Below are 17,394 nucleotides of genomic sequence, written 5' to 3'. Positions count from 1 at the left end.
AAGAGTCTCATGCTGTACTGATGGAGCCTGCCAGAAACTCCCAAGGCCTTCACGTTTAATTCCTGCTTGTCCATTGCCTCAGGGTTGGCCAGAGATGAGAGAGTAGGTCTTTCTTAGGTCTTTCTCATGTATCAGCACATTCCTGCACATGTATATGGCCTTCTAGTTTCCCAGGAATTTATTGGAGCTTTTCAAAGACCTTGTAAATGTCTCATTCCCAGGGTTTTTCCTTTTAAGGTGTTTTGGTCAGACTCTTGTTAACCCCAACTGGCAAGGCTACCACATGCAGTTACAATGTTGCCATCAGTGGTTTTCCACAAATGCCCTGGGTATAAACCTGTACAAAGCAATTTCTGAGTCAGGTGGAATAAATGCAAACCCTGAGAATGGAACTTTCCAGCAAATATCCAGATAAGTCACATAGTGACAGCTCACTGGAGTAGGGGTTTTCAGGAGTGCCAAATTGTTCTGCTTCTTCCAGTTGCTGCTATGGTGCTCTTTTTCACAGATATTAAAGTGCTTTTGGTTTTCAAGGCTTCCACAAAGTTACACAGAGGGAATAGAATTAGGGCAAGCTGAAACAGAGTTTTTACTGCTCTTACTAAGGTTCAGCCATATTTCTTAACTGTTAACTCTCTTAACTGCAAAATGTAGTTAATTTCCAGGGTTCCAAAAAAGTTAATGGCACTCATTACCAGTGTTTTAATTCACTTGTGGAGCAGTGGATTTTTGGAGGTCTTTATGTTGGTTGTTTGAGAAATGCTTGGTTCTGGAATTCATTTTTGTTGAAAGTAAGAGATAGAGGTATAAGTTTTTTGCATGTTCAATGGCCAGTTATTCCAACCTACTTAGTGAGTAACTCCTTCTTCCTCCAAAGATTTGAAATGCCTTTTCTGTTAAATGCCTGGCATTCTGTTATGTAATAGATACTTCTTGAAAGCTTATTCTGTGCCATGTACTATTCTGATACTTTCATAGGTATGTTTTAGTACTTTCTTTTCTTTTCTATTGATCTATTTGATACTGCGCATGTGATGTTTTGTTTTGTATTTTGAATAGAGTTTTAGAATAGGTAGGAGAAGTGTTCCAATTTATTGATTTTTTAGAAATAGATGTTACTGGCCTTGTACATTTTTTGAATATATTATTTTGAGATTGTTTATCAGATGCTCTAAAATCACTTTATCATATGCTCCAAAAATTATAATGGAATTTTAATTGAAGGCAGGACACCTTTACCTGTCTCTCTAGATTGCTTGCTCCATCAGACCCCCTTTATGAAGTTCTAATGCAGTTTCTGCTTATTATAGGAGATGCTGTCAAGTGGTGAACTGCCAGTTCCCTGGATGTATTAGCTCCCCACTTTGGAGAGCTTTCAGCACCGTGGACAGCACCCCCTGCTGTCCATTCTACATGCTTGGTTCCCACTTGGTGCTCTTGGCTCTAGTGTTCTGGACCTGTTACCCTGTTACCCTGGGGAGGAGTGGGGGGCAGTGTGTAAGAGAAAGGCAGGTTATTCTGTGGTCTTTGGCCAATTTGGGCCTGTGACTGGCCCTGCCCCACCACCGCGGCGAGAATCTCTCCCCAGAGCTGGTTCCTTTGCATCTCTTAGTTCAAGACCTCAGTGATAGTGAGTGGGGTGAGGAGTGCCAGGAGCACACAAGAGCCCTACTATTTCAGGCTTCACTGCATCTCTCCTTTGCCTTCCCTTCTAGTCATTTGGCAATTTCTACCTTACTTTTGCAATCATAATATAAAATACATATTTATTTTAAAAAATCCCCGTATAAATGGACCCACACAGTTCAAGCCAGTGTGTTCAAGGGCCGGCTGTGTATTCTAAGAAATACTGTTTCCCCTGGATTATAGTGGTGAAATAGTACTGCTGGATAAATAGAGTTAACTAGATTCTTTATTAAGTAAAACTTTGTGGAGCCTTTACATGTTAATGTGTATTGCCTACCTGTTTACTTCACTCCAGAAGTTTTGTTCAGATCATATGGTATACCAGTACTCTGCACTGTGAGTATAAATAACATTATGAAATTATAGGATGTTTTCTAGTTTGAAAAATGCCTCACGAAGTAGATTAATGATACTTGCTTCATAATCTGAATGGCCACAGAGCACAAATAAGTTGAACACTTTCATTACCGTAACAAATACCAATAACTCAGTCCATAAAGTACAGTAGATTCTGAGTACCTATTATAGAAATTTGAATTATGATCTCTGTATAACACGCAGATATTTCCTTTAATGCTTTAATATTTTAAGATTTGGTAAGCCATATAACAATTCTAATTTGAAACCGGTCTCATTGCTTTATGTTTACTTAGTATGTGGTAATTCTCATTAATCAGTTCATTAAGTTTTTCCCCTTCTAAAGATAAAAATCTAGCAGAGATGTTTATTCTACCCTGAAGCTAATTTTGTGGAGATTTGTTTTATTTACGTATGTTGGCATTAATTTAACATAATACTAAAATAGATTTATTTTTGCGTGTATAAGCTTTAGCTGGTTATTTAATTTGCTTCAGTGGAGCTAGTGTTAGCCTAATTTTTCATTTTTTTTTTTAGGCTCATTCTAGTTTTTTCCTTCTTTACAAACACATTAAATCAGCTGTAAAAAAACAAACAAAAAATGTCACAGCAGTAGCAAGATTACAAGTGGAAATACAAACAAGAAAGAAATGGTCTTTTTGTTATTTTGTCACTCATAATGTCCTTATTATGTTACTTTATCTAAATCATAGATGTGGGTTTCTAAGTAAAAGTTGCATTTCAGCTTTAAAAACAGCTTTCTGTGTTGGAAAGAAGCCTCCTCCTTTTTCGTCCCAGTTCTATCTTAGCTTTGTTATTTATTAATAAGCAGACATTTAAAACCAATCACCCTTTATACCTCAGGCAAGGCCATTGACCATTTTTGCATGTTCCTTTTTTCTTTAGAAACTGCCCTTGGTGCATTAGCAAGAGTCCTAAGAGAAGACTGGAAACAAAGTGTTGAGTTAGCTACAAATATAATTTACATCTTTTTTTGCTTTTCCAGGTAAGTATAAAAATAAGGAAATAAAAGTAGAAGTCTATCTGTGTTTCACTCTGTCAGTGGTTTGGATTGTGGATTATGGGTTTGCTCAGTCTTCCTGTGTGTCTGCCCATGCCCTGCCTCTGAACTCTTACTCTCTTTCCCTTTCTCTGCCCTCTCCATTGTTCTGTCCTTCATTCAGTCTGTTGACCCATGCATATACACAGAATAGGATAGTAAATTGGTTTGGAATTTAAGAGTATGGACTCTCTAAATAGACTGAATTTGAATCCAAGTACTGCTGTTTACTGCGTGTGTGTTCTTGATCACATAATTCTGTGCCTCAATTTCTTCATCTGTAAACTGGATAGTAATAGTAATACTATTTTTGGATACTTTTTAGAGTAAAGCATGACCCAGAGTAAGTGCCAGTATATATAGGTATATGTGTGTATATATATTTCTATACGTATATATATGTATGTATGCATGTATATATAAATTACGTATGCATATATGCTATTTATATACATATATTCTCTAGAAAGATGTTTATTGAGACATTGTGAAAAGTTTCTAGCCAATCTCCAGAGAATTGTGTCTATTCTAAAAATGTGCCAGCATTAACAGGTATTTATTGAATAAATACATGTATGAATGAATTGTGTAGGAAACATATGTAAATACCTGATTACTAATATTTTGCTGGCTTACTCTCTGATAATCTATTTTATTTAATATTAATATTGTTGCATTATTAGTTTTATTTTACAGCAGTCTGAAACTTTGAGAGTATCTGCATAGTTAAAATTGTGGTTGACTACAAAAAATGCATTTTATTTCATTTCTAACTTAAAAATAATTTTATTTCAGGTAAAGGTAATATATATAAAGTAATCTTATAATTTCAGGTCTTCATAGTATACCATGGATGTATTCATTTATTGAAATATATATATCACATTTATATTCTACATTAATTATACCAATGTTCAAGTGTTTATCCAAAATAACTTTCCTGAATGTAAAAAACATTGCTTCAAATACATAACTAAAATCTCTTCTTTAAAGCTTTTCTCAGTTTCATGGACTTATCACTCATTATAAAATTGGAGCTCTCTGTATGAATATTATTGATCATGAATTAAAAAGACATGAGCTGTGGCAAGAAGAACTCTCTAAGAAGAAGAAGGCTGATATCCTTTTAAAGTGGCATTTCACCCCAGTATTATTGCTGTGAGCTTTGGATGGGTGGGATAGTTTGGGAGTTTTCTTGCCGTTTACATTATTTGGAAAAATAAAAGTGTTGAAGGTTAAGATGAAGAGTGAGACTATCAGAATGAATATAGTTTGACTTTTTTTTTTTTTATCTCTTTGATTAGTTGATAAGATAGAAGGAGCAGGTAATAGTGGTCCTAGGTAATTGAACTTGTGAGTGGCTATATCATTATGTCCCCTAAGGTCCTTTGGTTAGCTGAAGTCTGGCTCACCACTCTTGTTTATGTAGTTCTGTCTATGTCATAAGGTGACTTAGATTGGATTGTGTATGAATTTGGTGAACAGAGTTTTAAATTCTATTTTGCTAATAAATAAGTGCAAAAATTCTTAATACATATACATTTGAGAGGCCTGCAGAATGATGGAACCAAGGAAAAGAATCTTAAAAAATGATGTATTTTAACCTATACTTCAATACAAGAATCTTTTCTGCAGCTTCCCTTACAAATTGGTTATTTACTCTCTTCTTTGACAATGTCACTGCTTATCAATTTAGTTCATTCTCTGGTTTGATATCCTATTTATTACTAATGTTATTTGCTTTAGTGTACTAAAATCCATTTGTCAATAACTTCTGTCCCTTGAATCTGATCTTGCATGCTAAAGCAATATAGACTTAAGTGGAGTCTCTTAAACATCTCATTTCTTATATTTGAACATATTCATCATATTGCTTCTGCAGTTTAATTTTTCTAGATCGAAGGCCCTTGCTTTTTCATAAGGCTTATTCAGTAACCATACTGATAATTTTCCTTTGAACCCCATATTTATTGATCTCTTTTAAAAAGTAAAAGTAGTATTCTTGTTGTGCAGAGTAGTATGTTTCTTGCCTCTCCATCATGGAATCCCCATGATAATCTAAAAGTGTACCCTAACACTCACACAGCTTTGACTTTTCTTAGTTAGGATCTTTCCAGGTATAGAAATTTACTATTTGTGCTGTGAGCTTTGGACATTCTAGATTGGTGTTGAATTAAACTCTGTTGACATTTCAATAATCCTGGAGACTTTAGATCATTTCTGGAGTCACAAGTCTCCTAAATATACCCCAAATTCATTAAATAGGTAGGGTATGGAGAAAACTACTAACGGAACTTTTAGCAATCATTAATTTATATTTTGTGATTGTTCAGTGACAGGAACTGATATTTCAGGACATATCATATTCCTACAAGTGTCAGCTACCATTGACTGTAAGAGGCATCATTATTCATGAATCACTAAGAATGGAAAAAATGCTTCAATTAAATTATGACATATCGTGGATTATAAGACCTACTGAATTGCAGGAGATTCCGTGTGTTTTGACACCAGCAGTAGTCAACAAGGAGGAAGTTTTTAAGTGCTGGGGGCTCCTGAAGTCACGCTGAAAGCATTGGTTATTTTTACAGGTGTCCAGGGGATTGTTTGGGGCCATAAGATGTAATTTTAAATTTTTGTTGACCTCTAACTTTGGGATATTTGTCTTTTGCTATCAAGTCTTTAAGAGGGTACAAAAGAGCTTTAGATCTAATCAACATTCTTTGAATATTCTGGGCATGTGTCTGAGGTGGAATTTAGTATTCTTATTAACTACAACACTCTCTAACGCAGTGATTTTTTTGGTTCATGGAGCCACTTGTTAATATGTTGAAAGAGACTTGTATGCATTTGTAAGATATTTGCATAAAATATCTGGGGATTCAGGTATTTGGTAACAACCCAAACATGTGTTCACCCATGGTCTCCAAGCATATCTTCGAGCCCTTGGTTAAGAAGTTCTAACAGTTGTTGTGCAAAGATGAATATTTGAGTTTTAAATGATTGGTTAGAGAAAATAACTAAATAATACTGCACATGAAATATAATAGTACTATTCTTCATAGTATTTTTCATAGGTTTACTTTGCTTCAGTGAGTATTGATGATCCTTAACTTAAGTTGCTTACTTGATGAAGACCCTGAAAACCAAACCTTGAGAAAAGATTATGAAAAAACCTTTAAAAAATACCAGGGGCTTGTGGTAAAACAGGAACAACTCTTACGAGGTATGATTTCCTAAGCAATGAGAGACACAACAAAGTGTTTACACTAATTAATTTTGTTCAATTTTTTTTCAGATCAGTAAAACTAGTATCAGAATAATTGAAAAGTCTCTAAATTTTAATATGCCATAAATTCTTTTATTTTTAGCTTGTGTAATAATGTTTTAAGTTTCATTCTGCTATTTTTCCACAAAAAGGCCCTAATCAGCTCTTAAATGTGTATATACTTGTAATTTATTTACTCAGAAAGGATTGTTTTTAAAGATTTTATTTATTTATTTAACAGAGAGATACACAGCCAGAGAAGGAACACAAGCAGGGGGGAGTGGGAGAGGGAGAACCAGGCTTCCCGCTAAGCAGGGAGCCTGATACGAGGCTTGATCCCAAGACGTTGGGATCATGACCTGAGCCGAAGGCAGCCGCTTTTTTAATCCAGTGTTTATACTTTTCAATAATGACAGTCTTATCCCTTGAACACTAATATTAACTAATTTTAGTTCTAATAGTACTAGTATCTTATTTAACTTGTTTTCCTAGAAATCGTTAAAAGATTTCTCAAAAACTTCTCTTGATGAATAAAAGTTTCTTTCTTCTTTTTGAGGTTTATTGAGAGCTCAACAATTCAGTAGTATGGTTTCACAATCATTGTAGGAGATGCAAAGTCTTATGAACATTAGTGAGAATAATGTGGGGATTTTAAGTGTGCCTTCGACTCCTGCTTTGTAGTTGACTATTGATTTTTTTCTAGTTTTGTTGAGGTGTAATTGACATAACACTGTGTTAGGTGAAGACACACAGTGTGATGAGCTGGTGCACACATATATTGCAGAAATGTTTACCACAGTAAATTAGTTAAAATGTCCTTCACCGCACATAATTACCATTTTGTTGTTGTTATGGTGAGAAACTTTAGTAACTATTCTCATAGCAACATTCAAATATACAGTACAGTTTTGTTAACTGTAGTTACCATGGTTTACATTAGATCCCTGGAACGTACTTGTTTTGTGTCTGGAGGTTTGTACCTGTTGACTAAGGTCTTCCGCTTTCCCCCACAACCCAGCATCAGTCTACTCTGTTTTAGGAGTACAGTATTTTCAGATCCCACATATTAAGTGAGAATATACAATATTTGTCTTCCTCTGTCTGATTTCACTTCAAATAATTCCCTCAAGGTCCATCTGTGTTGTCACAAATGGCAGAATATCCTCCTTTTTTTTTAAATGAATAATATTTCAGGGTGCGTGTGTGTGTGTGTGTGTGTGTGTACCACACCTTTATCTGTTCATCCATCAATGGACAGTTAGGCTGCTTCATGTCTCAGTTATTGTGAATAATGCCTCACTGAACATAGGAGTGCAGATATCTCTTTGAGATCATCATTTCATTTCCTTTTACCCAGATGTGGTGTTGCTGGATCATATGGTAGTTTTATTTTTAAATTTTTGAGGAACCTCCATACTCTTCTCCATAGTGGCTACACCAATTTACATTCCTGACAAGAGTGCAGTTTAAATTTCCTACCAATTTACATTCTTTTTACTCCACATCCTTGCCAGCATTTATCTCTTATCTTTTTAATGATAGCCATTCTGCTTTATGAGGTATGAGGTGATCTGTCATTGTGGTATTGATTTGCATTTCCCTGATGATTAGTGATGTTGAGCACCTTTGTAATTACCTATTGGTGATTTGTACGTCTTCTTTGGGGAAAATGTCTATTCAGATCCTTTGTCCATTTTTTTTAAAGATTTTTATTTATTTATTTGATAGACAGAGATCACAAGTAGGCAGAGAGGCAGGCAGAGAGAGAGGAAGGGAAGCAGGCTCCCTGCTGAGCAGAGAGCCCAATGTAGGGCTCAATCCCAGGACCCTGGGATCATGACCTGAGCCGAAGGCAGAGGTCTTAACCCACTGAGCCACCCAGACCACCCCCCCTTTGTCCATTTTTAAATCAGATTTTTTTTTTTGCTTTTTTTTTTTTTTTTTTTTTTTGCTATTGAGTTTGAGTTTCTTACATCTTTTAGGTATTAACCCCGTATCAGATACATGATTTGCAGATATTTTCTCCCATTCTGTAGGGTTGCCTTTTCATTTCGTTGATTGTTTTTTGCTGTACAAAAGCTTTTTTAATTTGATGTAGTCTCACTTGTTGATAACTGCTTTTGTTGGTTGTACTTTTGGTGTCATTTCCAAAAAAATCATTGCCAAAACTGATGTCAAGGAACTTTTTCCCTCTATTTTCTTCTAGGAATTTTACAATTTCAAGTCCTTAATTCTAAGGATTATTTTATTTCAGTCCTTTTTCTTTTTTCCTTTGTAAGTCCAGTTCATTTTTGTGAGTGGTATTAGGGGTCCAGTTTCATTTTTTCTGTATGGGAGTATTCAGTTGTCCCAGCAACACCCCACCCCAGCAGCAACACCCCACCCCAGCTTTTTTTTTTTTTTTTTAAAGAAACTATCCTTTCTCCTATTGAGTATCCTTGGCTCTCTTGTCAAATATTAGTTGACCTTTATATGTGGGTTTATTTTGAGCTCTTAGTTGTTTCGTTGTTCTTTTATGCCTGTTTTTATGCGAACACCATACTGTTTGATTACCATAGCTTCGTAATATATTTTAAAAACAAAGTATAAGGCCTCAGCTTTATACTTCTTCAAGGCTGCTTTGGCTATTTTGATTCATTTTTTGTTTCATGTGACTTTTTGTGTTTTTTTTTTTCTATTTCTGTGAAAAGTTGGAATTCTGTGAAAAATTAACATTGGAGATTTTTTTGATATTGGAATTTTGAGAGAGGACGTGGCTCTATAGATGTCTTTGGGTAGGATGGACATTTTAATGATAATAACTCAGACCATCCTTGAGCTCAGGATATCTTCACATTTATTTGTGTCTTCAGAGTTCTTTCATTAGTGTCTTAACAGTTTTCGGTGTATAGATCCTCCACTTCTTTGGTGAAATTTATTTCTAGACATATTATTGTTTTCGATGCTATAATAAATGAGATTGTTTTATTTCCTTTTATAGTTGTTAGGGTATGGGAGGAGTACAACTGATTTTTTGTATTGATTTTTTTTTATCATGAAACTTTACCGAATTCATTTATTCTAAATATGGATAAGGAAGATGTGGTCCATATTCTAATAGTGTGTTAGTAGTCTTAAGGGTATAAGATTATGTCTTCAGTAAACAGAGACATTTTCATGTCTTCCTTAACAATTTTGTATGCCTTTATTTCTTTTTCTTGTCTAAATTCTCTGGCTAGTTCTTCCAGTATTATATTGAATAAAGGTGTCCAGAGTATGCATTTCTTGCCTTGCTGCTAATCTTAGAGTAAAAGCTTTAATTTTTTCACTGTTGAGTATGATGTTTGTAGTAAGATTTTCAATTTAACTTCTTTCTGTCCCTAGGAGTTTAATATGAAAGAATGTTGAATTTTATCAAATGCTCTTTCTGCATCTATTGAGATGATCATATGATTTTTGTCTTTTATTCTATTAATGTGATGTATCACATTTTTTTATTTGTGTATGCTGAACCATCTGTGCATCCCAGGGATAAATCCTTCTTTGTTATGCTGTGAATACTTTTAATGTGCTATGCATTCAATTTGCTAGTATTTTATTGAGAATTTTTATATCTCTGTTCATCAACAATACTGGTCTGTAGTTTTTTGTTTTATATTTTTCCTTGTAGTATCCTTATCTAGCTTTGTGTATCAGGGTAACTCTTCAACTTTTTGGAAGAATTTGAGAAGGATTGGCATTAATTCTTCTTTAAATGTTTGGTAGGAGCTGTCTGTGAAGCCATCTGGTCCTGGGCTTTTCTTTTTGCAAGGTTTGTGCTTACTGATTCAGTCTGCTGACTCATTATTGGTCTGTTCAGATTTTCTTCATGATTCAGTCTTGATAGGTTGTATGTATCTAGAAATTTATTCTTTTTTCTAGGATATTCACTTGGCTTGTAATTATTTATCTTAGTCTCTTAAGATCCCTTGTATTTCTGTTGTATTCATTGTAATGTCTCCTCTTTCATTTGTAATTTCATTTCAATCCTTTTTCTTTTTTCCTTTGTAAATCCATTAAAAGTTTGTTAACTTTATCTTTTAAAAAACCCCAACTCTTAGTTTTGCTGAATCTTTTCTGTTGTTTTTCTCTTCTCTAATTCATTTGTTTCTGCTTTGATCTTTGTTATTTCCTTCATTCAACTACTTTGGGCTTTATTTGTTCTTTTTCTAGTTCTTTCAGGTGTAAAGTTTGGTTGTTTGAGATTTTTCTTTTTTCGTTTTCTTTTTTCTTCATGTTAGTATTTATGACTATACACATCCCTCTTCTTACTGCTTTTGCTGCGTTCTTTAAGTTTTGGTATGTTGTGTTTGGTTTTTGTTAGTTTCAAGGTCATTTTTTATTTTTTATTTATTTTATTATTATTATTATTATTTTTAACATGTAACATATTATTTGTCCCAGGGGTACAGGTCTGTGAATCATCAGGCTTACACATTTCACAGCACTCACCATAGCACATACCCTTCCCAATGTCCATCACCTAGCCACCCTATTCCTACCCCTCCCACCTCCCAACAACTCTCAGTTTGTTTCCTGAGATTAAGAGTCTCTTATGGTTTGTCTCTCTCCTGATCCCATCTTGTTTCATTTTTTCCTTCCCTACCCCCAGACCCCCACCCTGCCTCTCAAATTCCTCATATCAGTGAGATCATAGGATAATTGTTTTTCTCTGATTGACTTATTTTGCTCAGCATAAAACCCTCTAGTTCCATCCACGTCATTGCAAATGGCAAGATTTCATTTATTTTGGAGGCTGCATAGTATTCCATTGTATATATATACCACATCATCTTTATCCATTCATCTGTTGATGGACATATATGTTCTATCCATAGTTTGGAAATTGTGGACATTGTTGCTATAGACATTCAGGTATGGAGCACTAAAATTTGTATCTTTAGGGTAAATACCCAGTAGTGCGATTGCTGGGTTGTAGGATAGCTCTATTTTCAACTTTTTCAGGAACCTCCATACTGTTTTCCAGCGTGGCTGCACCAGCTCACATTCCCACCAACAGTGTAGGAGGGTTCCCCTTTCTCCGCATCCTCACCAGCATCTATCATTTCCTGACTTGTTAATTTTAGCCATTCTGACTGGCGTGAGGTGGCATCTCACTGTGATTTTGATTTGTATTTCCTTGATGCCGAGTAATGTTGAGCACTTTTTCATGTATCTGTTGGCCATCTGGATATCTTCCTTGCAGAAATGTCTTTTCATGTCCTCTGCCCATTTCTTGATTGGATTATTTGTTCTTTGGGTGTTGAGTTTGATAAGTTCTTTATAGATTTTGGATACTAGCCCTTTGTATGATATGTCATTTGTGAACATCTTCTCCCATTCTGTCAGTTGTCTTTTGGTTTTGTTGACAGTTTCCTTTGCTGTGCAAAAGCTTTTGATCTTGATGAAGTCCCAATAGTTCATTTTTGCCCATGCTTCCCTTGCCTTTGGCGATGTTCCTAGGAAGCAGTTGCTGGGGCTGAGATCGAAGAGATTGCCGCCTGTATTCTCCTCAAGGATTTTGTTGGATTCCTTTCTCACATTGAGGTCTCTCACCCATTTTGAGTCTATTTTTGTGTGTGTGGTATAAGAAAATGGTCCAGTTTCATTCTTCTGTATGTGGCTGTCCAATTTTCCCAACACCATTTGTTGAAGAGACTGTCTTTTTCCCATTGGACATATTTTCCTGTTTTGTTGAAGATTAGTTGACCATAGAGTTGAGGGTCTATTTCTGGGCTCTCTATTCTGTTCCATTGATCTATGTGTCTGTTTTTGTGCCAGTGCCATACTGTCTTGATGATGACAGCTTTGTAATAGAACTTGAACTGTCTGGAATTGTGATACCACTAACTTTGGCTTTCTTTTCAACATTCCTCTGACTTGGGGTCTTTTCTGGTTCCATATAAAATTTAGGATTATTTGTTCCATTTCTTTGAAAGAAGTTAATGGTATTTTGATAGGGATTGCATTAAATGTGTAGATTGCTTTAGGTAGCATAGACATTTCCACAGTATTTGTTCTTCCAATCCGTGAGCATGGAACGTTTTTCCATTTTTTTGTGATTTCCTCGATTTCTTTCATGAGTACTTTATAGTTTTCTGAGTACAGATTCTTTGCCTGTTTGGTTACATTTATTCCTAGGTATCTTATTGTTTTGGGCACAATTGTAAATGAGATTGACTCCTTAATTTCTCTCTCTTCTGTCTTGCTGTTGGTGTAGAGAAATGCAGCTGATTTCTGTGCATTGATTTTATATCCTGACACTTTACTGAATTCCTGTATGAGTTCTAATACCACAGTATGGTATTAGCACAAAAATAGACTCATATATCAACAGAACAGAATAGAAAACCCAGAAATGAACCCACAACTATATGTTCAATTAATCTTGGACAAAACAGGAAAGAATATCCAATGGGAAGAAGAGAATCTTTAACAAATGGTGCTGGGAAAACTAGACAGCAACATGCAAAATAATGTTTTCTTTGTTTTTTGTTTTTTTAACCACTTTGTTTACACCCTACACAAAAATAAATTAAAAATGGATTAAAGATCTAAATGTGAGACCTGAAACTATAAAAATCTTAGAGGAGAACAAGACATTGACCATAACAATTTCCTTCTAGATATGTCTCCTGAGGCAAGGGAAACAAAAACAAAAATAAACTAGTGGGACTTATCAAAATAAAAAGCTTCTGCACAGCGAAGTAACAATCAATAAAATTAAAAGGCAGCCTCTGGAATTGGAAAAGATACTTGCAAATGACATTATCTGACAAAGGGTTAGTTTCCAAAATATACAAAGAACTTCTACAACTCAATACACAGAAAACAATAACAGTCCAATTATAAAGTGGGCAGAAGACATGAAGAGACATTTTGTAAAAGAAGACATAGAGATGGCAAACAAAAGCTTTGCTTTCTTTCTCAAGGTTGCTTTGGTTATTAGGAGTCTTTTGTCATTTTATACAAATTGTAGGATTGTTCTACTGTGTGAAAAATGCTGTTGGTATTTTGATAGGGATTGCATTAAGTGTGTAGATAACTTTGGGCATTATAAACATTTTAGCAATGTTTGTTCTGAGTCTGCTAACCATCTGCCTTTGGCTCAGGTCATGATCCCAGAGTCCTGGGATCAGAGTCCCATATCAGGCTTCCTGCTCAGTGGGGAGTCTGCTTCTCTCTCTGACCCTCTCCCTGTTCCTGCCCTCCTCCTCTCTCTCTCTCTCTCAAAAATAAATAAAATCTTTTTTTAAAAAAAGTGGTTTTTTTTTTCCCCAATCTGTGAACATGAAATGTTTTTTCCTTTCTTTGTGTCATTTTCCATTTCTTTCATCAGTGTTTTATAGTTTTCACAGTATAGGTCTTCCACCTCTTTGGATAGCTTTATTCCTAGGTATCTGTGGTTTTTGGTGAAATTTTACTTTATTTTATTTTATCTTATATTTGTCAGAGAGAGAATAGAAGCATGGAGAGCTGCAGGCAGAACAGGCAGAGCAGGCAGAGGGAGAAGCAGATCCCCGCAGAGCAGGGAGCCCAATGTGGGACTCCATTTCAGGACAGATGCTTAGCAGATGCTTAACAGACCGAGCCACCCACGTGTCCCTTTGATGAAATTATAAATGGGATTGATTCCTTAATTTCTCTTTCTACTGGTTCATTATCGATGTATGGAAATACATCAGATTTCTGTACTTTGATTTTGTATCCTGTGACTTTACTGAATTTGTGTTTTAGTAGTTTGGGTGCAGTCTTTCGGGTTTTCTATGTAGAGTATCGTGTCACCTGCAAATAGTGTAAGTTGTACTTCTTCCTTGCCAGTTTAGGTGCATTTTATTTCTTTGTATTGTCTGACTGCTGTGGCCAGGACTTCCAGTACTGTGTTAAATAACAGTGGTGAGAGTGGACATCCCTGTCTTGTCTCTGACCGTAGAGGAGATGCTCTCAGTTTTTTCCCATTGAGGATGATCTTACCTTTGGGTTTTTCATAGGTGGCCTTTATTAAGTTGAAGTATGTTTGCTCTAAGCCTGCTTTGTGGTGGGTTTTTATCATGAGTGGATGTTGTACTTTGTCAAATGCTTTTCCTGCATCTATTTGAAAGGAACATATGGTTCTTGTCCTTTCTTTTATTCATGTAGTATATTATGTTGACTGATTTGCAAATACTGAGCCACGCTTGCAAATCAGAGTAAGTCCCACCTGATTGTCATGAGTGACTTTTTGCTGTATTGTTGGATTCGGTTTGCTAGCATTTTATTGAGAATCTTTGCACATGTTTATCAGTACAGGACACTGGCCTGTAATTCTGTTTTAGTGAGGCCTTTATCTGGTTTTGGCCTTAGGGTAGGGTTTTGGCATTCCGTGATTCTGACTTCATAAAATGAATTTGGAAGTTTTCTTTTTCTATTTTTTGGAATAGTTTGAGAAGAGTAGGTATTTACTCTTCTTTAAATATTTGGTAGACTCTGCCATCTGGCCTTGGAGTTAGGAGTTTTTTGATTACTGATTCAGGTTTTTTGTGGTTTTGGGTCTGTTCAAGTTTTCTATATTTTCGTATTTCAGTTTTGGTAGTTTGTATGTTTCTAGGAATGTATCCTTTTCTTCCAGGTTGTCCAGTTTGTGGGCTTATAGTTTTTTATAATATTCTCTTATAATTGTTTGTATTTCTGTGTATTAGTTGTTATTTCTCCTCTCTCATTTGTGATTTTATTTATTCAAGTACTTTCTCTTTTCTTTTTGATAGCTCTAGCTAAAGGTTTATCAATTTTATTATTTTCGAAGAACCAACTCCTGGTTTCATTCATATGTTGTATTGTTTCTTTTTTTGTTTCTATATCACTTATTTCTGCTCTGATCTTTATGATTTTCTTCCACCGCTGGCTTTAGACTTCATTTGTTGTTCTTCTTCTATCTCCCTTAGGTGTAAGGTTCAATGGTTTATTTGAGATTTTCCTGCTTCTTAGGGTAGACATGTATGGCTATGTATTTCCCTCTTATAACCACTTTTGCTGCATCCCAGTGGTTTTAGATCATTGTGTTTTCATTTCCATTTGTTTCCATGGTTTTTTTTTTTAATTTCTTCTTTGATTTCCTGGTTGGCCCATTCATTGTTTATTAGCATGTTGTTTAACCTTCATGTATTTGTGGTCTTTCCAATTTTTCTCTTGTAGATGATTTCTAGTTTCATAATGTTGTGGTTAGAAGAGTGTCTGCTATGATCTCAGTCTTTTTATATTTGTTAAGATCTGATTTCTGATCTAAAATGTGATCTATTCTGGAGAATGCCCCATATGCCCTTGAAAAGAATGTGTATTCTGCTGTTTTAGTGTAGAGTGTTCTGAATATATCTGTTAAATCCATCTAGTCTAGTGTGTCATTCAAAGCCATTGTTTCCTTATTGACTTTCTGTTTAGGTGATATGTCCATTGATGTAAGTAGATATTAAAATCTATTATTACCATTCCTTTATATATAAATATGAAGTTCCTTTATATTGGTTATTGTTTTTATGTATTTTGGTGCTCCCATGTTGGGTGCATAAATATTTACTGTTGTTAGAGCTTGTTGGATTGTCCCCCTTATTAAAACTTTGTTTTAAAGTCTAATTTGTCTAATACAAATATTGCTACTCTAGCTTTCTTTTGATATCCATTTGCATGATAAGTTTTTCTCCATTCCCTCCCTTTCGGTCTGCAGGTCTAAAATGAGTTTGTTTTTTTTTTAAAAGATTTTATTTATTTATTTGACAGAGAGAGATCACAAGTAGGCAGAGAGGCAGGCAGAGATAAAGGAAGGGAGGCAGGCTTCCCACCAGGCAGAAAGCCCAATGCAGGGCTCGATTCCAGAACCCTGGGATGGATCATGACCTGAGTTGAAGGCAGAGGCTTTAACCCACTGAGCCACCCAGGTGCCCCTAAAATGAGTTTCTTATAGGAAACATAGAGACATCTCAATTCTGACACCCATTGCATTTTGATTGGAGCCTTTATTCTATCTACATTCAAAGTAATTACAATACATGTATTTATTGTCATTTTATTATTTGTTTTTTCATTGTTTTTGGAAATTTCCTCTGATCCTTTCCTGTCTTTGTCACTTTTGGTTTCTCCTTTACACTCAAAGTGGCCCTTTTAGTATTTCTTGCAGGGTTGGTTTAGTAGCCATGAACTCCTTTAGATTTTATTTGTCTGAGAAACCCTTTATCTCTCCTTCAATTCTGAATGCTAGCCTTTCTGGATAGAGTATCCTTACCTGCAGATTTTTCCCATTCAGCACTGTGAATATATCAGACCACTGTCTTCTGGCTAAGTTTCTGTTGAGAAATCTCCAGCTACCCTTATGGATTTTCTTTTGTCTTGCTGTTTTTAAGATTTTTTTCCTTATCACTCTATTTTACAAATTTAATTATAATATGTCTTGGTGTTGGCCTGCTTTTGTTGATTTTGATGGGAGTTCTCTGTGCCTCGTGAGTCTGGATGACTCCTTCCACAGACTGGTGAAATTTTCAGCTATTATTTCTTGGAATAAATTTTCTGTTCCCTTTTCTCTCTCTTCTGGGACTCCTACAATAAAAATGTTACTACGTTTGATGGAGTCACTTACAAGTTCCCTATGTTTATTATCATGTTCCATAATTCTTCTTTCTCTCTTTTCTTCAGCTTCATTATTTTCTGTTACTCTTTGATGTCACTAATTCATTCCTCTACTTCTTTCAGCCCACTTTGTTGCCTCAAGCCTGTTTCCAGTCTTATTGCATTCTTCATCTCTGATTCTTTTTTAACTCTTTTATTTCTGTGATAAGGGTCTCACTGATGTCTTTTATTCTTTCCTCAAGCCCAGTGAGTATCCTTATGATTTGCTTTATATTCTTCATATGGCATGTTACTTATATATGTTTCACTTAGATTGCTGGCCTTGATCTTATCTTGCTTTTTCATTTGGGATAAATTCCTCCATCTTGGCATTTTTGTCTATGTCTCTGCCTTCTTCTGTATATTACAAAAC

General features: G+C 35.2%; 1 protein-coding gene across 5 annotated transcripts in view; it reads left to right on the top strand.

Annotated features, from left to right (window-relative positions):
* The window catches only part of KIFAP3 (kinesin associated protein 3), a 163,948-nt gene that overhangs the window by 33,555 nt on the left and 112,999 nt on the right, over positions 1-17,394 (top strand). For all 5 annotated transcript variants that reach the window (XM_059412420.1, XM_059412424.1, XM_059412423.1 and 2 more), the window contains exons 6-8: positions 2,950-3,049; positions 4,097-4,221; positions 6,231-6,329. In XM_059412420.1, the coding sequence (XP_059268403.1) occupies positions 2,950-3,049; positions 4,097-4,221; positions 6,231-6,329 (324 nt within the window). The remainder of the gene's footprint in view (positions 1-2,949; positions 3,050-4,096; positions 4,222-6,230; positions 6,330-17,394) is intronic.

Source organism: Mustela nigripes, chromosome 10 (assembly GCF_022355385.1).
Source record: "Mustela nigripes isolate SB6536 chromosome 10, MUSNIG.SB6536, whole genome shotgun sequence".
NCBI classification, from domain to species: Eukaryota; Metazoa; Chordata; class Mammalia; order Carnivora; family Mustelidae; genus Mustela; species Mustela nigripes.
Note: the sequence above shows the minus strand (reverse complement) of the source record. Positions and strands in the feature narration are given on the sequence as shown.